The 25,860-nt window shown below is 40.1% G+C and overlaps 1 protein-coding gene across 1 annotated transcript; it reads left to right on the top strand.

Moving 5' to 3' along the window:
• Positions 1 to 1,311: 1,311 nt before the first annotated feature.
• LOC124631714 (proteoglycan 4-like) lies at positions 1,312 to 25,860 on the top strand. The gene is made up of 19 exons (XM_047166266.1): positions 1,312 to 1,347; positions 2,143 to 2,195; positions 2,507 to 2,551; positions 3,034 to 3,058; positions 4,339 to 4,391; positions 6,320 to 6,361; positions 6,442 to 6,586; positions 6,635 to 6,682; positions 7,547 to 7,642; positions 8,891 to 9,010; positions 10,835 to 10,960; positions 11,111 to 11,166; positions 11,256 to 11,291; positions 11,616 to 11,640; positions 12,112 to 12,158; positions 13,670 to 13,705; positions 22,802 to 23,707; positions 25,218 to 25,363; positions 25,838 to 25,860. The coding sequence occupies exons 1-19, from the start codon at positions 1,312 to 1,314 to the stop codon at positions 25,858 to 25,860; spliced, it is 2,064 nt and encodes a 687-aa protein (XP_047022222.1).

Genomic DNA, 25,860 nt, shown 5'->3' with positions numbered 1-25,860 from the left:
ACCTAAAGTAACGTATAGTCAGTGCGGAGGTATGTGAGCAGAGAGTAAAGCTCATCATACCTCGCAGTAAAGGGGAGGATCCTCCGACCGGACAGGAGTTTTTGTCATGTGGGCTACTGCCCGTCAGTTGTTGTCGGGGTGATCTATCTGTATTCATTGTGCGCGCGAACACTGCATGTGCGATGCAGGATAGTTGATGATAGTTGCGTCTGCGAATGTGTAGATGGCGGTGTTGTGAGTTCTAGTTCCGCTACAGTCAGCATCTAAAGTATATTTCTGTACTTTCATTTAGACTCCAAATAAAATAGTTTTAAAATGTAGCAGATTATGCAAAGGTGTTCTTTAGACTTTTTAACTTATTATACAGATAGATCTTTCATATGCAGCATTTCTAAATAACATAAAAATACATATAACCCGTGTCGATAAAGAATGGGATTAGAAATCGCGACAGCTGTATTTACCTCTCGCTCATACACTATAGCACATGAGCGAGAGTTGAATACAGCTGTCGCGATTTTTAATCCCATTCTTTATCGGCACGGGTATACTTTCTTTATACCTATGCTTAGTTGGTAATTTTTCTTTCGTTCATTCACTTTTTTATTCTTGACCCTATTTCGATATTAAGGCCTATTATTATACTTGATTAGCATTTTACTCTATTTAATATGCTGACTTCTTTTCTTTATTATTTATTTAAAGTAATCATGTATAGTTTATTATAATACCCGTGGGCAGCTGGGCACCTAATAATTAGGGGCGCACAAATGCGCTGTATAGTTATTTTGGTTATAAAAAATATAAACAATAAGATATTTTTTCAATCGTAACGATCAATTATGAAAATGACATTATTTTAAGATGCTTTACCACATTAATATGGTAAAGGATTCTATTTTTGACCTTTTCAAATATCCAATTGTGCAGCCTCTGTAGGCGAAAGCTGAATAAATAAAAATCATAAAATAAAGCATATCGCATTTATTAATACACATAGTTAAACTTAAAAGAAACGATGTCTTAAATATTACATGAAAATATTTCGGTCTGAACATTATCTGGCTGATCAGTGTCATGATTTTTTTTGCCGATTGTACCTAGACCTTTAGATTGTACCTTATATAAAAATTTACCTACTCTTATCAAAAAAACCTATGAGGAAATCCAAACCTTCCAATCATTTGAGCAAACGAAAAAAATATTCCATAAATTGTTCATTAGTCATTCGACCGAAGACCGCTGGCATTGGTACTTAACTAGAATAGAAACTCATTTTTCAGCCACCCGTACGGTGGTAATTTCTTCAGAATGTACCTAGTTAATTATTTTTTAATTTTTATATTGGTAAGTGTATTTTAATTTCTAGAATAATTTTAATATTTTTTCATTAGTTATTTGCTTCATCAGCATTTAATTATTTATTTAATTCATCATCATCTGCCTTCTACCAGTGTTTTTTATTGGGGCGACAACACGACACCCCTTGGAATTCAATAGAAATATAAATGCAATCTGCGTTCATTAGATAGATACAATATGCAATATAACTGCCTCGTTGCTCTAGTCACTGCAAGTGCGGCTGCTGTGTACGAGGTCTCGGGTTCGACTTCTGGGTCGGGCCGAAATAGCTTTGCGGGTTTTAGAAACTTTCATAAAGCAGCCTGGTGCCTGGAAGTTGGTCATTGATACGCCCGTAAAATCTCTCTCCGGTCGTGTAGGATTATGAGCTATGAGAGTGAGGAAATAGTGATTGCGCAAATACTTATGCGCTATAAATATGTATTACTACGCACGTGGCATTGCCTTGCACGCTTGACACAGGGAAGAGTCATTTATAACGAATATTTTTTATAAAGTGAAGACCACGCGTGCCAGAAGAGGGCGAGGTGTCCTACTACATATTAGAACCACTTTTTTTTGGTGATAGATCATCAAATGACCCTGCTGCTGTAGGTGCAGCTACTGACTCAACCCACCATGTTCCTTTTATAGCCCTTCCTATGCCAGGGCTGCTGTGACTCTTTCGACAATCCCGCAGCCCCAGCAAGATATTAAAGATATCGGGTGGATATCTCCCTAATGTTTACTACATTTAACAGTTATTATTTCCAACTAATAAATTGTTTGTTATTGATCCAGGTCCATAATATACAGTCCGGACAATGTGCAGCTGTGAAACGTTCTACGCCAGGGTAAGTACTGTCTGATGCAGGGAGTCAGGAGTCACGTGGGTCTGGTGGTAAGCCACCGAACCAACGGCTACTTTGATAGCTGTGGCTGTTTCAAGTCCATGACAAACCCATATATCATTTATGATTCTATAAACTATGCTCAGATAAAAAAATTAATGAGAGCATAGTACAAAAACAACATGGGTATAAAATATAGGCCCCAACTTCGGTGAAGAGCATGAGAGAAAATATGGTAACCTGGATCTACAGAGATCAGGTTTTTAAATTCTAAACTTGTTCTTGACACTCAAATTGTACTTTTTTCTTTACAGAGGTTCGGTCATAGAAGACACTATTCATTACTGTAAATGCACCATGTAAGTTTATCTTAATAGCAAGTATTTTAACATTTGATTGAATTGAGAGTACCCTCGCACGACTTTTTAATAGGTCGACGAAAATACGAAATATATTTTGTGTTTGATTTTTTTTGATGTTTCTCCAATTATCGGGCCAACTATCGGCCAACTGTTTAGTCTGCAGTGTGCTGGAAGGCTTAAAGGCCTATTCAAACCTGAGCGATATTCGCTGCCGCTGTGGGTAGAGGTACACACCGCGCGGGTTTCGCTCAGGTATTTAGTATCAAGTACCGCGGCTAGAGCGATCTGAGCGATATTCACTGCCGCAGGTGGTAGCAAATACCGCTTAGGTCTGAACAGTAATATTACCGCATACTCACAGGGTTTTCTCTGCCGCAGACGGTAGCGAATACCGCTTAGGTCTGAATAGGCCTTAAATTGATGCTTATTTGAGTTTTAACTAACATTTTCAATTGATTATTTGCTTTTATTTATTTCAGCTACAGCGATGGTACTGATAAACCGGTAAGTATGTCATACATTCAGTTTTTTTTTTGTATTTCACTTATTGTAGAATATAACTATTTTACAAATATGGGTTTCTTTATCTTAAAATATAATAAAGCTCAGTCACATTTTATCATTCGGCTTGCAAACATTGACATTATTCGTAATACAGGGATAGTCGTCGAGTCTCCTTCCCTTCGCCCTACGTTCGCCTATAGATAGTTCAACTCAGATTTGCGCGCGGCCCTATGTGTGCGTCGGCTTGTAAATATACAACTTTCATTCGTGTGACAGTGACGTCGTCCGAGCATGACGTGTTCTTATCGCTTTTTGTTATGGGTACAGTCGTTTACGAAAATGTCTAGTTCTTCACGGAGAAAATGTTTAAGGAGTCAGGTAGCGTTTCAAAAAATGAAACAACATTCAAAGCTTTTTATTATTACATTTTACAGTTTTTCATTATTTTCTCATAAGTTTTTTCAAATTGACGTTGACAGTATCTAAGAAATAAATGAGGTGAAATATCTAAGATGAATTAAATACTCCTTACATATTTTCTAGATCTCGGGGTACGCGGACAATAAATAAAAGTGTGGACTAAGAATGTAAAAAGACGTATAATCTAGTATAATAATGTAAACAAAATGTGTGAGGAATTTTAAAAAATAATATTGCTTCGCATAATGTCGACCAAAATAAGACGGAAATAATGAAACTCATAAATGAACGTTTAAGTCATATTGATGAAGGGATGTTGGGTAATACTTGTCGACATGTACAAAAGAAAAAAGAAAAATACTATAGACATTTTGACATGGAGTCAAAATTTATAATTTACCTCGGTGAGAGTAGCGAATCCGAAAATTCATCATTTGATTTTTCAAGTAGCGATTCAGAATCATTATAAATAAATAAACATTAAATTACGTAATAACTGTTTTTCTTTAAACAGCCGTAACCCCTAAATAACTGTATTTGTACCCGACTGTACCTCTTGTCACGCACACAAAGTCACTGTGTATGTACAAGGGTTACCCACACATAAGGCCGCGCGCAAGACTGAGTTCAACTTACTATACCAAAATTCTCATGGCCTGGTACAGTCGTACAAAATATTACTATTTGTAAAAGATGCACAAAAGAGATCAATTAAGTTTCAATAATGCCACTTAATACTCGGGAATAATTAAATCAAAAGTACCCAGAGTTACGAGACAGTGGTATACCTAATGATAAAGATAAAATTATTTCTTTTATTTAAATTATTATTATTTTTTGAGGTTGTTTCTCTGTTTCAGACTGAGTGCTTAGTAGACGAATCAAAGATAGAACCATTTTATACTGAAGAAATGTGAGTATTCATTTATATCTATCCTACTGTCTGTAGTATTCATTAAACTTTGTTTGTTTTACGGTACAAACAAACAATTTTTTGTTGCCTGGTGACTGACGTTTTGGGTGAGGGACCCAAAAACTTAAAAATAATGATTATACTTCGGCCGTTCAGAGAATGCGTTCCTGACACCTATCAGTTAGTCACGACTAGTGATGGGCACAACATAACACTGAGTTCGTTACCGTTCCTTCAAAATGAACCGCCGCATTATTTTAAGATTATTTTCGTTTTAAATTGGCGGAATCATTTGTTTTATATTTTAGTTATTTAAGTGGAAACCAAAAAAAGGTAATATTCATATAATAAAATTGTTTTATTTATTCTTTGTTACAAGTACATTGAATTGAATGTGCGAACAGAATATTAATCAGACTCCGATTTGCTTGAGGAGGTGGTGTCTTCATCATCATCTTCGCCTACATGTATAATTATATTATTATCAATAACAGAATCAATCCTGATATCTCGGTCTAACAAAAGCCGGGTAATCAAATAAAAACAGATCGAAAACACTTGAAAAACGTGGTCTATGCGCACGAAACGACAACGGACGACTGTTTTAGCGTCACAAAATGGCGGCCCATAACGCCATTTGGGGTTACCATTTTTAATCTAAGTATAAAAATGCGGTTTGGTCATAGTTTTATTTTTATATTTCATAAACGTTATAATTAAGTCTTATAGTCCATTATTTTCCAATTCTTAAAAAGAAAATCAAAACGTATTATTTTATATTATAACTGTATAAGAACAGATTACGATACTTGCCTGTTATTTTTAGCACAGCACTACAAAATATAAACCGCTGACATAACCTTGTAATAGCGCAGTATAGATTTAGAAAAATATTGTTTACCAAGTTATTTGACACTCAGTTTGGCACAAAATTATAACATTCATTGATTATTGATATAATAATGTTGTTTTAATGCTCCTCAATTGTTAAAACGGTAAACAACCAGCAAAAATATTTTTATCGTAACTGCAACGCCATTGCAAAGTTACGTCGTCAGTTCAATCGCGACGTGTCAGGAACGCATTCTCTGAATGGCCGAACTATAATATTACAACGTACGTTTTGTACATACATAGGAAGTAGATAGATAGGCAAAAAACTACCTTATTTTAAAACTAGGGTAGTGTAATAACAAAAAAAAAAGAATAAATTTTGATGAATTTTGTGAAAAAAATAGGCTAATTTCGTGTTAGTAATAATTGGATAAAGGGAAAATAGTTAATATTAATTAAACATTTTTAAGGAAACGACTGATATAGTTAAAACTTTATCTTAAATTATTAACTATACCGCTATACCGCTATACCGCTCACGATTACATAAAATGCTCTGATAAAAATAGAACCTAGAAAACTTGTTTTGTTCACAATAGTTTGATAAGGATAAAAAACCCAATTAAGTTACTTGGGACAATGTGTTATTTTTAACGTAAATGAAATGGCTAAAAGCCACGTATCATAGCTTCCAGTTTTACCGGATGCAGCTTAGTACCAATGTTTTACGTGGAACGACGTCAAGTCTGACTTCGTCAACCAAACTACTCGGGCAGCCCGGGTGGCTGTGAAGACTGGGTGTTAGACTTTCTGCCTTCCGATTTCCCGTAGACTTCAAAACATGTTCAAATGACAGCCGCTGCCTAAGGAAGACGGTTACGTATGTAAATTATATCAACATCCTCCGAGCCTTTTTCCCAACTATGTTAGGGTCGGCTTCCAGTCTAACCGGATGTAGCTGAGTACCAGTGCTTTACCAGAAGCGACTGCCCTATCTGACCCCCTCAACCCAATACCCCTTGGTTAGACTGGTGTCAGACTTACTGGCTTCTGTAAAGTATATGATACTACAATAATGATATATATTCTTGCAGGGTACATAACATGAAGGAGTTTTGTAAGGCCCTAACTCCTACGTAAGTATTTAATTGATCACTTAGAAAAAAATACCCAATAACCAAAAAACTGGAATTAATAATAACTTCTATTTTGACAGAATATTAAAGCCAATAGTTGAAGCTCACAAGCACAAACCAAAAATTGAGCCAGAACCAACGTCAGAACCAAAGGTGCCTCCAACGAATGAACCAGGGGTGCCTCCAACAAATGAACCAAAGGTGCCTCCAACGAATAAACCAAAGGTGCCTCCAACGAATGAACCAAAGGTGCCTAGAAAGAATGATCCTAAGGTGCCTCCAACGTCAGAACTAAATGTGCCTGCAACGTCAGAATTAAATGTGCCTCCAACGAATGAACCAAAGTTGCCTGCAATGAATGAACCAAAGGTGCCTGCAATTAATGAACCAAAGGTGCCTCCAACGAATGAACCAAAGGTGCCTGCAACGAATGAAACAAAGATGCCTCCAACAAATGAACCAAAGGTGCCTCTCACGAATGAACCAAAGGTGCCTGCAACGAATGAACCAAAGGTGCCTGCAACGAATGAACCAAAGGTGCCTGCAATGAATGAACCAAAGGTGCCTCCAACGAATGAACCAAAGGTGCCTGCAACGAATGAACCAAAGGTGCCTGCAATGAATGAACCAAAGGTGCCTGCAACGAATGAACCAAAGGTGCCTGCAACGAATGAATCAAAAGTGCCTGCAACGAATGAACCAGAGGTGCCTGCAACGAATGAACCAAAGGTGCCTCCAACAAATGAACCAAAGGTGCCTGCAATGAATGAACCAAAGGTGCCTCCAACGAATGAACCAAAGGTGCCTGCAACGAATGAACCAAAGGTGCCTGCAATGAATGAACCAAAGTTGCCTCCAACGAATGAACCAAAGGTGCTTGCAACGAATGAACCAAAGGTGCCTGCAATGAATGAACCAAAGGTGCCTGCAACGAATGAACCAAAGGTGCCTGCAACGAATGAACCAAAGGTGCCTGCAACGAATGAACCAAAGGTGCCTGCAATGAATGAACCAAAGGTGCCTCCAACAAATGAACCAAAGGTGCCTGCAATGAATGAACCTAAGGTGCCTGCAACGAATGAACCAAATGTGCCTGCAATGAATGAACCAAAGGTGCCTGCAACGAATGAACCAAAGGTGCCTGCAACGAATGAACCAAAGGTGCCTGCAATGAATGAACCAAAGGTGCCTCCAACGAATGAACCAAAGGTGCCTGCAACGAATGAACCAAAGGTGCCTCCAACGAATGAACCAAAGGTGCCTGCAACGAATGAACCAAAGGTGCCTGCAATGAATGAACCAAAGGTGTCTCCAACGGATGAACCTAAGGTGCCTCGAACATCGGAACTAAATGTGCCTCTAACGTCAGAACTAAATGTGCCATCAACAAATGTACCAAAGGTTCCTCCAACGAATGAACCAAAGGTGCCTCCAACGAATGAACCAGGGGTGCCTCCAACAAATGAACCAAAGGTGCCTCCAACGAATAAACCAAAGGTGCCTCCAACGAATGAACCAAAGGTGCCTAGAAAGAATGATCCTAAGGTGCCTCCAACGTCAGAACTAAATGTGCCTGCAACGTCAGAATTAAATGTGCCTCCAACGAATGAACCAAAGTTGCCTGCAATGAATGAACCAAAGGTGCCTGCAATTAATGAACCAAAGGTGCCTCCAACGAATGAACCAAAGGTGCCTGCAACGAATGAAACAAAGATGCCTCCAACAAATGAACCAAAGGTGCCTCTCACGAATGAACCAAAGGTGCCTGCAACGAATGAACCAAAGGTGCCTGCAACGAATGAACCAAAGGTGCCTGCAATGAATGAACCAAAGGTGCCTCCAACGAATGTACCAAAGGTGCCTGCAACGAATGAACCAAAGGTGCCTGCAATGAATGAACCTAAGGTGCCTCGAACGTCAGAACTAAAAGTGCCTCCAATAAACGAAGCGAAGGTGCCTGCAACGTCAGAACTAAATGTGCCTCCAACGAATGAACCAGGGGTGCCTCCAACAAATGAACCAAAGGTGCCTCCAACGAATAAACCAAAGGTGCCTCCAACGAATGAACCAAAGGTGCCTAGAAAGAATGATCCTAAGGTGCCTCCAACGTCAGAACTAAATGTGCCTGCAACGTCAGAATTAAATGTGCCTCCAACGAATGAACCAAAGTTGCCTGCAATGAATGAACCAAAGGTGCCTGCAATTAATGAACCAAAGGTGCCTCCAACGAATGAACCAAAGGTGCCTGCAACGAATGAAACAAAGGTGCCTGCAATGAATGAACCAAAGGTGACTCCAAAGTCAGAACTAAATTTGCCTCCAACGAATGAACCAAAGGTGCCTGCAACGAATGAACCAAAGGTGCCTCCAACGAATGAACCAAAGGTGCCTCCAACGAATGAAGCAAAGGTGCCTGCAACGAATGAACCAAAGGTGCCTGCAATGAATGAACCAAAGGTGCCTCCAACGAATGAACCAAAGGTGCCTGCAAAGTCAGAATTTAATATGTCTGCAACGAATGAACCAAAGGTGACTCCAAAGTCAGAACTAAATTTGCCTCCAACGAATGAACCAAAGGTGCCTGCAACGAATGAACCAAAGGTGCCTCCAACGAATGAACCAAAGGTGCCTCCAACGAATGAACCAAAGGTGCCTGCAACGAATGAACCAAAGGTGCCTGCAATGAATGAACCAAAGGTGCCTCCAACGAATGAACCAAAGGTGCCTGCAACGAATGAACCAAAGGTGTCTCCAACGGATGAACCTAAGGTGCCTCGAACATCGGAACTAAATGTGCCTCTAACGTCAGAACTAAATGTGCCATCAACAAATGTACCAAAGGTTCCTCCAACGAATGAACCAGGGGTGCCTCCAACAAATGAACCAAAGGTGCCTCCAACGAATAAACCAAAGGTGCCTCCAACGAATGAACCAAAGGTGCCTAGAAAGAATGATCCTAAGGTGCCTCCAACGTCAGAACTAAATGTGCCTGCAACGTCAGAATTAAATGTGCCTCCAACGAATGAACCAAAGTTGCCTGCAATGAATGAACCAAAGGTGCCTGCAATGAATGAACCAAAGGTGCCTCCAACGAATGAACCAAAGGTGCCTGCAACGAATGAACCAAAGGTGCCTGCAATGAATGAACCAAAGGTGCCTGCAACGAATGAACCAAAGGTGCCTGCAACGAATGAATCAAAAGTGCCTGCAACGAATGAACCAGAGGTGCCTGCAACGAATGAACCAAAGGTGCCTCCAACAAATGAACCAAAGGTGCCTGCAATGAATGAACCAAAGGTGCCTCCAACGAATGAACCAAAGGTGCCTGCAATGAATGAACCAAAGTTGCCTCCAACGAATGAACCAAAGGTGCCTGCAACGAATGAACCAAAGGTGCCTGCAATGAATGAACCAAAGGTGCCTGCAACGAATGAACCAAAGGTGCCTGCAACGAATGAACCAAAGGTGCCTGCAACGAATGAACCAAAGGTGCCTCCAACAAATGAACCTAAGGTGCCTGCTACGAATGAACCAAATGTGCCTCCAACGTCGGAACTTAATGTGCCTGCAACGTCAGAACTAAATGTGCCTCCAACAAATGAACTAAATGTACCTCCAACGAATGAACCAAAGGTGCCTGCAAAGAATGAACCAAAGGTGCCTCCAACGAATGAACCAAAGGTGCCTGCAATGAGTGAACCAAAGGTGCCGTCAACGTCAGAACTAAATGTGCCTCCAACGAATGAACCAAAGGTGCCTCCAACGAATGAACCAAAGGTGCCTCCAACGAATGCACCAAAGGAGCCTCCAAAGAATGAACCGAAGGTGCCTCCAACGAATGAATTAAAGTTGCCTCCAACAAACGAACCGAAGGTGCCTCTAACGTCAGAAATAAATGTGCCTCCAACGAATGAACTAAATGTGCCTCCAAAGAATGAAGCAAAGGTGCCTCCAACCAATGAATCAAAGGTGCCTCTAACCAATGAACCAAAGGAGCCTGCAACGAATGAACCAAAGGTGCCTGCAACGAATGAACTAAATGTGCCTCCAAAGAATGAAGCAAAGGTGCCTCCAACGAATGAATCAAAGGTGCCTCCAACGAATGAACCAAAGTTGCCTGCAATGAATGAACCAAAGGTGCCTGCAATGAATGAACCAAAGGTGCCTCCAACGATTGAACCAAAGGTGCCTGCAACGAATGAACCAAAGGTGCCTGCAACGAATGAACCAAAGGTGCCTGCAATGAATGAACCAAAGGTGCCTGCAACGAATGAACCAAAGGTGCCTGCAACGAATGAATCAAAAGTGCCTGCAACGAATGAACCAGAGGTGCCTGCAACGAATGAACCAAAGGTGCCTCCAACAAATGAACCAAAGGTGCCTCCGACGTCAGAACTAAATGTGCCTCCACCGAATGAACCAAAGGTGCCTCCAACGAATGAATCAAAGGTGCCTGCAACGAATGAACCAAAGGTGCCTCCAACAAATGAACCAAAGGTGCCTCCAACGAATGAACGAAAGGTGCCTCCATCGTCTTCATCAGATGTCATACCAACGCAACCACAATCTAGTACAGATGTAACGCCCGAGCTATCATATGTGAATATTATTTTCAGTTATATAACTAATATTTCAAGTTAACACTACTACTGTATGCTTTAGTTTAATGACGTGACTCACTCTTAAAATGCAAGAGAAGTTCATGCAATAACCAAAATGTATTTTTTCATCAATGTTCTTTTTTTTCAGGTCCTGTGCAAGAAAGCTAAACGTCACTGTTACTCTGGAGAGACACTTGAATCAGTGTAAGTAATATTTTTTAAATGTAACAATTATTTAATTGTTGACTTCATGAAATTCCTTCATTAATGTGCTTATTTTCAATTTCTTTCAGTGTTAAGCTGGTGGTGTCGATATGTGCTTGTTCCAAGTAAGTTATATAATCGTAAAATCATGTTTTTGACTAATTTATAGTGTAGAACCTCGCACTATATAATAAATTGGAACTTACGTTTAGTCGTTAGATATCAGTATACATACTAGTATTACATAAGATGTAGGTACTAGAGATCCCATATCAAAGTTATAATTGCGAAGATTTGGATTAAACTGAGGAACCCTTGGACACACTTGAACGAAATAGTTTTTTTTAGACCTTTGCAAACAGTTTACAGTTCATGTAATTGTTCGTCCATTTGCCTAAAATAAAGTCGAATTTTCTGCAGTTTATTAAAATATTCGTTTTCTTTTACAGTAAACAGATATCCACAGATAACCCGGTAAGTTGCAATGATTTTACTACTCAATTGCTTAATTATTAAATGGTTTTCTGACAATCATATAAACAATGGATGTAGTATCTGGTAAGAACGTTAAAATTAAATTCGTTATCAAAAAAACCGTGGATTGTAATGAAATGGCTGAAAATAATGTTAAATGTGCTTCATGTGACCTCAGCAGCAGGAAAAATCATCTGCCTTGCCTTTTCCCAACTATTTTTGGTTTAAAGAGGTGCAGGGGAGTACCAGTGATTTACAAGGAGCGACTGCATATCTGACTTCCTCAACTCAGTTACTCGGGCAACCAAATGCCCCATGGTATGACTTGGCATACTTTCTTTTTTTTTCTGACTTCTGACTACCCGTAGCACTGCCAAAGATGTTAAAAAAATTTAATATGTAGTATTTGTATAAAGGCAGGAGGTTTATGATGATGTAGAATTAATAAAAATAATCTTGTTTTATTTTCAGGTGGAATGCACAATTGATAATGGATTACATGGTTTGAGTTCAACGATGTGAGTACAATATGTTATAAACCCTAACATATTTTTTTTTATAGAAAGGATAAAAATACTTTTGAAGTTATTGAGTTGAAATTATGGATACATAGAAGGTAGTAGGAATGACTAGTTCCTTAGAACTATCGCTTCTCGGCCTTTTGGCTAAGATCAAAGTGTAGTTCCTTAGAATAGAACAGCGGTTCCCGAATTCTTTTGTTTTCCGAACCCTTTTCGTTTCACCATTTTTCGGAGGAACCTTAGCTTAAGTAAGAAGTAAACTAAAGACGTAAATACACTTAGGTTCGGCTCGTGGCGCGTGGTAGCGCACCAAATGATTATATGGTTAGAGACATATTCATTATACTCAGGCGTATCATGGCTATCTGCCACACGGGCCAGAAAACAATTTAGCCGCCCTTGACTTTGTGTATTATGTGAATAGTTTTCAGGTTGAAGACTGACAAAGTAAACGCAAAAAGAAATAGATTGGGTTTGCACAGGTGCGAGGCGAGCGAGCGCGATTTTTTTTAACTAAAAGAAGAAGTTCCAAGCACCCGCTAGCAGTGAAAGACATTCAGAGGTAGCCGGTACCGCGAGCGAAGCGAGCGCGAATTTTTTTTAGTTTAAGTACCTACACAAAATAAACAAAACCACTGAACAGTACAATATCCACACAAAAAAGCAAATGCAAATGAATAAGTAGCTAGCGAAGAAAGCTCTATTGCTTTTTCTGAACCAGAGGAATAAAAAATAAACAACCAAGGAAGCCTTGACGGGAGAGCGCGAAATTTTTTCGGTGTTAGATACTTGAGCAATTAAACGAACATAAAAGCATCACACGTAACATGGCGTCGCGAGCGAAGCGAGGGCGAAATTTTCGGATTCGCGGAGGTGCAAAAATTGGAAATAATGTCACACTTTGTTTCATGGTAAAAATAGCCATTGGAAATACTCGTATGCCGTGTCATTTCACGTCCTGTCAAATGTATGAAAACGTATAATCCTGGCGATGAAATAAGCCCAAAAAATGCGGTGATTTTTGGCCGACTCGCTACCTACTTTTGCCGATTGCCGAAGACCTGGAGGTATTAAGTTATCTACAATTTGTAAAAAACGGAATTAAATTATCTGCTGCCGCGGCTTTCCCCCGCCACTTGTCGCGAAAGTACGAGACTAACATTCCCGAGTGGTACCCACCTACATGGTGCCTAAACGGAATTTTGGAATGTAACATTTAAAACAGTTTAATTGAAAATGAATAATAATTTAATATTGCCAAAAGTGAAACGATTTACTATATTGAAATCTTGAATTTTCCACGGAACCCCTGAGGGCCTGTCACGGAACCCCATTTGGGAACGCTGCCTTAGAACTGTATTTTAGTCCTTTAGTTACGTAACAAAGATCAAAGTTAATTATACTAATACAAAATACTACAGTAAAAACTTACATTCATGAATAACCTAAATATTGAAATTTCATCATGAAGTATTGATCACTTAATCTTATACTAACATTATTTACAGGACAACTGCAATGGACAGATTGTGTGAGAATATTGGGTAAGTACTTATAAAATCAAAGCTTTTCCAAAATATAGAAATCTTAAATAACAACACTTTTGCAAGCGATCATCGACTTGTAAGAGCCACAATACAAATTAATATAAAGCAAAAGAAATGCAGAACAAATTTTGGTAGAGCCACATCCTACTTATCAAACCTACAAAACCAAACAAAGTACTTATCAAATCTATACATATAATAAATCTGTAGAAAAGTAATTTTTGTACATTGAAGAAATTGACAAAAAAAATAGCCAGCATGTTAAAGGATAACTAACAGAACCCATTTCCATCATTTTTGTCATTTTTGTCTGTTTGTCTGTTTGTCTGTTTGTCTGTTTGTCTGTTTATCTGTTTGTTTGTTCGGGATTCACGTAAAACCTACGAATTAAATGCAGACAATGCTTATATACAAAATTCTACGTAGCTTGGGGTATTACTTAGTTTTTGTTTCATCGAAATCGATTCACTCTATCAAAAGATATGATTAATTTTGTGAATTCAAGATGTAAAATATTACGACACGCAATCTATTTGTCAAAACTGTACATTTGAATGTTGATCGGCCTATTATTAGTCTTTACACAGAAAATCACACCTTTATAAGTAACTTCGGAAGAAAAAAAAATATGAAAATTTTGTTTAGCTAAGGTTAAAGTAGCTCCATCTGTGGTAAATAAAATACATCAAATTTGTCAAAGGAGCGAGGTGGTAAATGACAATATTACCATACATTCTTTATAGAGGATTATTATTTCAACAGATGGAGTTGTGTATTTTCCGTAATTCACCATATTTTAACACGTAGTGTAATTTTTCGATAGACATTTCAATAGTGTTTGTCAGTTTGCCGTGCCATATCAAAATCCAACTATAATTATTACCTTGATGAAAAGAAAATTAATAGTTCTCAGCCAAATTTAAAACGCTGCCATCTAAATTATTTTTTGAACATTATGTCAAAAATGATGACTTTAGTGGAACAATTAATTATCATTTAAAGTTACAGATGGAGTTCATATCAGGATTTTTTCATAAACATAGTTTAGCTTATCTTCCACTAATGTGGTATCCTTAAAACAAATTACTTTGAGTGAGTAGTATTAAGTAGACCTTAATTATTTTTTCTGATGCAAAATATGTAAACTTAATCCTAGAAGAAATGAGGATCTATCTCTCGCAAGCGCTGCTAAGCGTGAGGAAGGTAATGTAGGATTCTGTAGCTTTAAAAACAAGCCCAGATACAAAGTGCAGATAAGAAATGGGAGCTCTCTCTATTTAATACCATACACACGTAAAATGCTTTATGCGTCTGAAAACGTACAAATTACGCGCCGCATACCAGAGACATGCTTACTTTCAACTTCTAATCGCAAATACACTGTTCACGATTACGAACAGTCTCAGTAAGACCCGAGCCAAGTCTAAAAACCCTAAAAAACACCTTTTATATAAAACTACGTTTGATGTCATTTAATCACAAAGACAGAATTGTTCTCTGTTGCAAATCCTATCCACCTATATCCTATCCTAATCCAGAATGCATTGCAGGTGTGCATTGCATAAAAACCAATGGTATCCTATTCGAGAAGTCAAAAGAGTTGACCTGCCAACGTCAGCTTCTGCGCTAAGCAAGTGTTCTTAATAGTACCATCAGAATTACATTCATCGTTGAATGAGGTGAATAAATTTTCAGAAACCACAATAACAGTAGGAGCCAAAGCGTATTATCGCTTCATAGAGCTCTGATTGGCCCCAGGTGACCAAGTCAGGTCTGATTTGTTCGTTCATCAGATCTTTGAAAGTGTTTCGGTGGATACTTACTGTCGTCCTGTTTACTTGTGACACAAAATATGGTATATAAACGTCCTCCGCTAGAGCGAAATTTTCCCGGTGTGCGGTAGTGACGCACAGTATACAACACTTATGTTTCTTTTGATTTGCTGGCTCCACCAAGAAATGACAAATTGGGAGCGTACATTCTGAAAATCTTGGCAAAACTACAGGTTTCAAGTACGAACACATGAAGTGGACTCTCACAGATACGTACATTTTGCCTATTCGTGAACTAATGCAAACATTTCGGTGGAGTCCCGGCTTAGGCCTCCCCCACATTAGGCGTGCGCGATCCTCGGGCGTGTGAGTAGCGCGGGCGCCGCGCATGCGTCGCGAGCGCGTTGCGTGAGCGTCGCGTTTTGCTGCCCTGCGGCATTTGCAGCGCGCTCGCGGCTTGCACGCGCCGCTCTCCTTGACGTTTAACTGCTAAGGCGTTTAGCGGGCGGCGGGGATAGCAGGCGAAGGGGTAAGAACGCAACTCGAGCGCCGCGTGCTCGCCGCGAGCGCGTCGCTTGCACTCTTCACACATGCCGCAGGACAGCAAAACGCGACGCCCGCGCTACTCACACGCCCGAGGATCGCGCACGCCTAATGTGTGGTCAGCCTTACCATGAGTAAGTGAAACTATCCTACCCTATGCGCCTGCTGATGATGATGACTCATTTTATCATCCATCCAGCTATTCCCCAACTATGTTGGTGTTGGCTTCCAGTCACCGAATCTGTTTTAGTACCTATCTACAATCCAGTCAACTACACAAGACGATATCCATATTATGGTAAGACTGACAGACTTTCTGGCTTCTGATTAGTCGCAGCAGCTGCAGAAAATGTACAAATGACAGCTTTATCAGACTCAAAGCATGTAGACGTAGATTATAGCTGTTTCCTGTGAAAATTACTTACGCACCATACGTAATAATTTTCCAAATTGGCTGAACAACGTCACAAACTCTACTTCTTTTGTTTAGATAAATGGTTTAGATAAATCCACAACACAACCTTGATCAATGAATCTATGCGACTGCGAAGTGCTAATCCTAATTATACTGTCACGTGAAAGAATGCACCTACGGGATAAGTAGCATTTTGACGATTCTATATTTCCCACGCAGACGAAGTTGCGGGCAACAGCTAGTCTAACGAATAAAATAGAAAATGTATATTGGGAAGATGTTGACAATATAGAGACATTCTACTCAAAATTAGAAACTTGTATACACCAAAGTTACAACGAAATTACTACAGAAAAACCGAAACAACATATAATATCAAACGAAACGAAAGAACTTATCAAAAAACGCTCAGAACTACTACATGTATCACGTAAGACACAGAAACAAAGAAAGGAACTATCTACACTCTTTAAAACTACAAATAAACAATTGAAACAAGATTACCAGGATTATAAGCTAAAAATAATAGAGAAAAACCTCCTAAAAACAGGAAGTCAGAAGAAAGCACACAAACAGTTAAACCAAGATAAAAAGTGGATATCAAGCCTACAGTCAAATAAAACTACAAAACCTTTACAAACACGTGAGGATCTAGTTAAAATAGCCTCCGATTTCTACAAAAACTTGTACCACGATAAAAACTACAACCACGAACAAGCATTGTTGCAAGAAGAGAGCCAGAGTTATAACTGGGAAATAAATAGTCCTATTCAACTTTTTAACGCTACTGAAATAATAAAAACTATTGACAAATTAAAGAACGAGAAAAGCCCAGGATTCGACAATATTCCTAACGAAGCCTTAAAAATTGGAAAACATATATTAACTCCGCACCTAATCATATTGTTCAATAAAATATTGGAAGCACAAAAGATCCCCCAAAAATGGGCGGAATCAAGAATAACTCTATTATACAAGAAAGGTGATCCAACGGATATTGGCAACTACCGCCCAATAAGTCTACTCCCAACAATGTATAAATTATTCGCAATGTGTCTAGAAAAAAGGATAGAAGTAGATATAGAGAAACACCAAACGAAAGAACAGGCAGGATTCAGACCAGGGTTCTCAACTATTGACCATATCCATACGCTAGAGCAAATAGTGGAAAAATATCAAGAATTTAAGACCCCGCTCTACCTAGCGTATGTAGATTATGCGAAAGCATTTGACTCCATATCACACGAGAGCATTTGGCAGGCACTGAAACATCAAAACATTCCGAATATATACATAAATATAATCAAAAACATATATGCAAAAAGCACAAGTCGTGTGAAGCTCGATAGACTAGGACCAACAATTTATATACGCAGAGGTGTGAAACAAGGAGATCCACTCTCACCCAAACTGTTTATTGCAGTCCTACAAAATATAATGAAGGGTTTACAGTGGGAAGGAAAAGGAATAGATATAAACGGCAAGTTCCTCAGCAACTTAAGATTTGCCGACGATATAGTCCTTTTCTCGACGTCATCAAAACAACTTGAAAAAATGCTTACAGATTTAAGTGACTCTAGCAATACCATTGGTCTACAACTAAACACCTCTAAGACTAAAGTAGCTACAAACAGTATACAAACCCCCATTATAGTAAACCAAACACCAATCGAATATGTCGATAGCTATATATATCTAGGAAAGCTCATTTCATTTAAAAACACACGGCATAAAGATGAACTAGACAGAAGAATTAATATGGCTTGGAAAAAGTTCTGGAGCCTGAAAGAAACATTAAAATCAAAACTTCCATTATATCTTAAGAAAAAAGTCATGGACTCATGTATACTACCATGCCTGACATACGGAGCACAGACCTGGATCTACAATAAATACACGAAAACAAAAATACGCACATGCCAGCGCTCTATGGAGAGAAGCATTCTAGGCCTAAAGCTCAAAGATAAACAAAGAAGCAGCGTTATAAGGCGCAAAACCAAAGTTATAAATGCGGTAACGCATGCAATGCGGTTGAAGTGGAAATGGGCTGGCCACATGATACGAACGAAGGGTGAACGATGGACGAAACTCGTCACAATATGGAAAGGTCCAACAGGCAAGAGAGCTAGAGGCAGACCTATAGACCGTTGGACTGATGATCTACGAAAGGTAGCAGGAGACAACTGGATGGATACAGCAAGAGATAGAGTACATTGGAAACAGTTGGAGGAGGCCTATACCCGAGAGGGGCCATGACTTAATATTAAATTTAGCATTATTACTTTTTTTTAACTTTTTATATTACGCATAAGTCAAACTTTTTTTTATATATTTTAAAATACTTATGTAATAGGATTAAGTCAAGGAAACAAATAAAGGCTTATTATTATTATTTTTGGTATTTATTTATTTTCCAGCATATAATTTACATTTTTAAATATTAAATATAAAAATAAAAAACATTTAAAAATATAAAAAATAGGTTGCCACCGATATCGGGCACAGGGTCCAAGGTACCGGTGGTTAGGGTCCCAGAGACAGAAACCTCCTCACAATACGTGCCGTATCAAGGAGTACTGCCTTCTGAATCAGTCCCTTGATCCAGCCGCCCAACGAGAGCCTCCTGAGGTGTTCGTCGAGGCTCTTGGCTATTAAACCATTGGCCGTAACGACAATCGGCACAACAACAGCCGCGTCGACACTCCACATGGCGACAACCTCGTGCGCTAAGTCGAGATACTTTATTTGTTTCTCTTTCTCAGCTTTCACAAGGTTCTCGTCATGCGGAACGGCGACATCGACTATCATCGCGCGGCGCGCTGATCGATCTATCACCACAATATCAGGCTTATTGGCTACAATAGTCCTGTCAGTGATGATAGATCGATCCCAGTACAACGTGATATGGTCCTTTTCGAGAACTGGGTCGGGCGCATACTTGTAGTACGGTACCTCAAGGTCTACAAGGTTGTATTGCAGAGCAAGCTGCTGGTGGATAATCTTGGCCACTTGGTTATGTCTGTGCAAATATTCACCATTAGCCAAACGAGAACAACCAGATATAATATGTCTGATAGACTCACCCGGATGGTGACATGCCCGACATATGTCAACCGTCCCGTCTTTCACGATATATCTCCGGTAGTTATTCGTAAGGATAACTTCGTCCATAATTGCACATACAAACCCTTCGGTTTCTCCAAACAAGTCACCGAAGCGTAGCCAAGATACGGACGCATTGAAGTCTACATCGGGGCCATGAAGAGCCCCGAAGAAGCGTCCGTGTAGCTGTTTGCTCTGCCATACCTCCTTGCGATCATGGGTAGTTAGTACCACAGGTCTGCGCCAGTTCTCATTTGCCAACGATAGCGGGGTGAGTCCTTTGTCCACTGCTACCATATCACGATGCATACCCACGTCGCTTTTGAGAAGATATTCTCTGAGACTGCACACCTCACGGTTGTGGAGCGTCTTTGCATTTAAAAAGCCTCGGCCTCCACATTTCCGTGGGATGTACAGTCTCATCACCGACGATCGTGGGTGATGCATTCGTTCTGCGGTCAGCAGTGTGCGGACTCTCCTATCCAAGGCATCCAATTCAGTTTGAGTCCATTTGAGTATGCCGAAGGAGTACATCAGGACTGGCATGACCCAACTATTATAGGCGCGAACCTTGTTGCCGCCTGATAAGGAACTTTTTAGGACCTTATTCAGGCGGCCAAAGAAACGCTCCCGTAATGACTGTTTCATGACAGCCACATTGATGCCTAACCCCTCCGCCATACCCAAGTATTTATATGTATCGTTTGCGGAGAGTGATCTCAGGTTTATGGAATCTGAGAGTTGTACTCCCTCAGATTCCACAATTCCCCCTCGCTTTACATGCATGACTGCACATTTGTCCACACCGAACTCCATCCTGATGCAACTACTGAAATTTTCAGTGATCTTCAGTAGCTTCATCAGCTGCAGTTCTGTAGTGGCAAACAGTTTCAGATCATCCATATAAAGCAAATGGGATATAACCTGACCCCCTCTCCGCAAAGGATAGCCCAGCCCCGAACCCTCTAGCAATGTGCTCAAAGGGTTCAAGGCCAGGCAAAACCAAAGTGGACTCAAACTGTCACCCTGGAATATTCCCCGCTCGATCTTAATAGGATCGCCGGTCCCTTCAATTTGTCTACATCCTGGATAGTGAAGAACCGTTCTCCATTGCTCCATACATGACGCAAGAAAGGCGCGTAGAGTTGTATTTATTTTATACAACTCCAGTACCCTCCTAAGCCATGCATGGGGGACCGAGTCGTAGGCCTTCTTATAGTCTATCCAACATGTCGACAAATTCTTTCGGGATCGTCGAACCTGTTGGCTGATGACCATATCAGTGAGGAGCAGCTCCTTAGTAGCACGGGACCCCTTCTTACATCCATTTTGAGAAACTGACATAATTGAATATTTTTCAATATGTTGGTTTATTTTTAATCTCAAAATAGATGTAAGAAGTTTATAGACCGTCGGTAAACAAGTGATCGGTCTATAATTTTTGGGTTCCGCGGTACTGCCTGATTTATGGAGCAGATGGGTAACTCCTGTTGTTAGAAACTGTGGGAGCGACCCGGCTTCTAAGGATGACTGAAACTGTGATGCTAAACAGGGGTGTGAACTTTGCAGCCACTTTAACCAGAAATTGTGCAGTCCATCCGGTCCTGGTGATTTCCAGTTTTGCATCGGACGAACTGCACAGGCTACGTCGGAGGAGGTAATATTGACCTCCTCCATTTCTGGTATTTGTTCACACTTCCGTTCAACATCACGTGTCCAGTCACCCTCCTCGTGAAATACGGGCGTCGACCAGAGGTTGCGCCAAAACGTGTTTGTGGCACCATCATCCGGCCGGCTCCCGTCCATCACGTATTGCTCAGGTCGCTCCCAAGTTCTATATACCCATCTTTGATCACTCTGGAACATACGATTCTGGGTGTAACGTTCTACCCGTCGTTTATACCTTCGAATACGGCTAGCCCATGCACAGACTTTTTGCTTCAGGAAGTCGATGCGCTCCGCGATACGCGGCATATATTCATGAGGACTGAGTCCAGTCCCCATGAATGCACGTCTCACAAAGCGCATCACCCGTGGTCGGGTATTACCCTCCCTGAAGCAATATAGTTTGCCGATGAGTACTCTGGCCCCCTCGATACGACGCTCAATCCTGCACTGCCAAGCTGGTACCGCTGATTTTGGTCGTGTAGCTCTGTTACTGTCAGGGAATTTGACATTAGCTACACGACATGCCGCAACAGCCGCGCAATACATAATTGAGTGTGTATCAAGGAGGTCTTCGCTGTTTTCAAAATATTTTTCCAACAGCGAATCCAGAGCACACACCAACGCCCTATTCTGTCTGTGCATAGGCAAGCGAGGTAGTCGCGGTCGGTTTTCGACGGGTGAGTACCTAAATTCCTGAATCGCATCCTCCAGAGCACTCCTCACACGTTCGTTGCACTGAGTACTTACCGTTACAACCCTATTGTCCTCATCCCGTTCAACGAGATTGGACCGCGGCGTGACTCCGCCTGAAGGTGGCGGTGGCACCGCGGCCTGTGACGAGGTGGTGACCATAGGGCTGCTCAGCATCTCTAAGCGCAGCCGATCAAGTGCGGCGTCGTCCAGTCTGTGATTGCGCTGGATAACCCGCACCTGATCCGACAGTCGTTGGGCCGATACGTTGACGGCTGGCTCAAGCACCTGGAACAGAGACAGCATCCTATCACGGTACGCAGTGAGGTTAGTTCCTCCCTCTGTGGACCCGTAGTATGCGCGCATGACGTTCTCATTCATTTTCTGAGTCCATCTCATGCGCTGCACACAACCACCGGTAGCGGGGACCCTGCTAGGGACCTGATGGTCCCCCGATCCCAAGCCCGTCGGTGGCCGGCGTCTCCCCTGCCGACGTACAGGTGGTGGCGACGTCGGCGGAGAGAAGTACTCGTCGCTCGAGCTCGACGCAGCTGCAGCCGCCGGTATCACTGGTGGTCCGGGGTCCGGCGGCGGCGAGGCGGAGCTGAGCGACGATCCCGGAGGTGGTAGTCGTGCGCGTAGGCGGGCCGCTCTCGTCAACATTATTAGTTTTCTCTCACATAGCCGATGCACATTGCTGATTTTTTAAAGAGTTTCTTGTCGTCTTTCTCGTTTCTCATTTTAGTCGTGTTACTATTTTCCTTTTTATATTGTTGTTGTTATCCTTGTTATTATTATTATTATTACTTATAAAATAAAAATCACAATATGGATAAAATATAATCTGTGCCTTCTGCGCCTTTGCAAAAATTGTATTAATACAATTTTATTGTTTCATTGCAGTGAAATCTACGATAAGTTTGAAGAGATGGGGGATTTAGAAGAAGGCTTTGATGATAATAATAAACCAGATAAGAAAGTGCCAGTAAGCGATGATCTTCATAAACTTTTTAAAGAATTACCGAACACCGAAGAGTATGAAACTAATGGCATGACTCGTAATAGAAGGACAAATGTCCTACCAGATAAACTTAATATAGAAAACCAAACCAATGTTCAACCTGTAGAGCAAAAAGAAAAAGAGAAAACCAACGATCAGTTGGAAAATAAGACAGGAGAAAACGCTATGGTGAAGGAGCTAACAAAAACAATAGATAATTTGTCTAATAGTTCTCCGCAAGGTACGACAACTAACGAAGAGCAAAATTTGATAAATGCATTTACAGAAAATGTTAACCGGGTTAATCCGCCTAATAAAACCAAGAATTCCAAAAGATACCCTGGAAATGAAAACGCAGTACTAAATAATTCACAAAACATACCAAATGGAAAGACATTAGACAAGTTTAAAAAAAAACAACAACATTTATCAAATGAGGATTCAGGAAATAAATCTAAACAGTTGAAACAGCAAACGTCACATAGCACGAATAATCATTCAAATAAGAATTTTGACAACAACTCTGTAAGTCCTCCTAAAAATAGAAATAAATTACCCAATGATGCAGAAAACGTACCAAGTGGAAACATTGGAAATAGAGAAGACAAGTCCGGAAATAAAAAAATAAATAAAACTGAAATAAGCTTGCAAAATGGATCTAATAATTCTCCTCAAAATAATTTTAATGGAGAGAATTTAACAACAAACATGGCAACTACTAAAAGTGGTGCTACCACAGAGGGTCCATTTAAGCGTAAAAAACAGCCAAAAAATAAAACAGTCAACATTGATAGTAGACAAGCTGATGAGTAAGTATTTAAGTAAATAGTAAATACGTGGGCGGTCCCATAATGAATTGGCCTAACTATGAACTAATGGAGGAAATGCGACGAAACCGATTTTATTTTTCAATATAACCAAAAGTAATACTAATACACTTCTGACATCCGCGAATTAATATTTCTTCACCTTTATAAAAGTAATCACAATTTTACTCCATAAAAGGCAGCCTTTTGCATTTCTAGGGGGCTTTTCATCCTTATAACGTCATTCCATTGACTCGCGCTTGCTTTGTGGATCATAATACAAAATCATAGTTTCGTCATCAGTCACTAGCCGCTCGATCACATCTTTGAATTTTCCTGCACAAAGATCCAAAAACTCTGAAACGCAGCGCCCGTCTCTGTACCGCTGAAAGAACTTTCGGAACCCATCTTGCACTCACTTTTTTCATGTGAAGATGTTCATGGAGCGCATTTTGAAAAATACTTTTAGAGAGCCCAAGGCTAGCTACAATTTCTCTAATCTTCAAACGGCAGTCACTCCGAACCTCCTCTTCAACAGGAGCAATTGTTTCGGAAGTGAGCACTTCCACAGGCCAACCGTCATACCCAATGTCTTCGATGGTTTCTCTCCCGAGGCGAAACTTTTTAACCAAATTTTTCACTGTGCTATAGAAGGGGATAGACTCCTTATACACGCCATTCATTCATTCTTTTATTCGCGCACGGGATAACCCTGGTTTAAACAAAAACTTTATGAGACTTCGATACTCAGTTTTCGACATTTGGAAAAAATAAGCGACTTTCTTCATTAAAATGCCTGCTAAACTAAAACTAAGCAGTTCCTTATCGATGCGTCTTTTTTATATTAAGTACACGATAAACGTACTTTTTTATGCCACATAACATGTAGCGATATGTCGCCTAGAACTATATCAGGCCAGTTCATTATGGGACCGCCTAGGTACATATCACTGTTATTATCATCATCATAACAGCCAATTCCCGTCCACTGCTGAAGCCAACTAACGCCCGGTGTTGGTCACGGGCAGTTACCATCATCACTGTTATATTTATGACCAAAAAGGGTTCCAGATCACACAAGTACCAATGTAACTTTTCTAAGTTATAGGTACTTTCTTAGTATTTATTTGTTAGACGCCAATGACTTAATAAAGGATAACTTCTTGAAGAAACCTGAGGCCAATAGTTCCCTTTGCCATAAGATACATCGTCGGTTTCCTCAAATGAATAGAAACAAAGCAGAATATTTAAACACATACATACACTTTTTACTGTGGTTTAGTTGTGGCTGTTGGTGGAATTTCTTGCTCGTTCTTCTCCAAGGAAGCTTCTTTTGGAATGGGAAACTAGAACCAAACTTATTCATATTTTTGACATTCATAAGTGCTTGTAAAGGCCTAAATGAAATAAATGATTTTGACTGTTTTGAAAAGGTTTCAAAATGAACAGTTGCTTTTAGTAAACGGGACGTTAATATCTGTGGACTTGGATCTAATGTGTTATATAATTTCAGTCCGGATCCAGACGTTAAAGAGAAGCCAGCTCAGCAGTATTCTTTGGAAACAGTCATAGTGCTGACAGTCTGTGGTTTTGCTTACGGCACTCTGCTCACCATCATCATCAGGATGACTTACACGCGATGCAGAAGGCGAGGACACAGTATGTTATGTTGCTCTTTTATCTGTCCTTAAAATAAATAACTAGCCGTTTTCCCGCGGTTTCGCCCGCGTCCCGTGGAAATTTCTGTACGAACCTGCATAAAAACCCTATAGACTTCCTCAATAACTTGACTGTCTAATATTGAAATAGTTTTTCAAATCGGACCAAACAGACAAAGACAGAACAAACAAACTCTTAAGCTTTTTTTATTATACATAAGAAGGAGACGTATGTTGTTCGTGTCTTTAAAGCCGCCAAAACTTCTTAGAAAATTATTTCTCTGTTAGGAAGCATGACTGTCCTTTCTCCTAGACTTTTTATCCGGGTGCGGGATGTAGGTCCATATGGACGATGATGATAGTACCTATGCATGATTCGATTGTGTATGTTTTATTTTAAGTACTATATAATATTTTTCCCATATGTAAGATTTATAAAGAATCAGTGGATGATAATAGAAATTCCTTCTTTCAGATTTTAACCATTCGAGGGCGTGA

Source organism: Helicoverpa zea, chromosome 7 (genome assembly GCF_022581195.2).
Source record: "Helicoverpa zea isolate HzStark_Cry1AcR chromosome 7, ilHelZeax1.1, whole genome shotgun sequence".
Lineage (NCBI taxonomy): Eukaryota > Metazoa > Arthropoda > Insecta > Lepidoptera > Noctuidae > Helicoverpa > Helicoverpa zea.
The sequence above is the reverse complement of the archived record's forward strand: the minus strand, read 5'-3'. Positions and strand labels throughout refer to the sequence as shown.

What these genes read in the sequence shown, in the direction of transcription:
- LOC124631714 (XM_047166266.1), top strand. Translation starts at nt 1,312, where the DNA reads ATGTACCTAGTTAATTATTTTTTAATTTTTATATTG. An exon ending in GTGAAACGTTCTACGCCAGG is followed by an intron (nt 2,196 to 2,506) that starts GTAAGTACTGTC and finishes TTTTCTTTACAG; the next exon opens with AGGTTCGGTCATAGAAGACA. An exon ending in ATGCAGAAGGCGAGGACACA is followed by an intron (nt 25,364 to 25,837) that starts GTATGTTATGTT and finishes TCCTTCTTTCAG; the next exon opens with ATTTTAACCATTCGAGGGCG.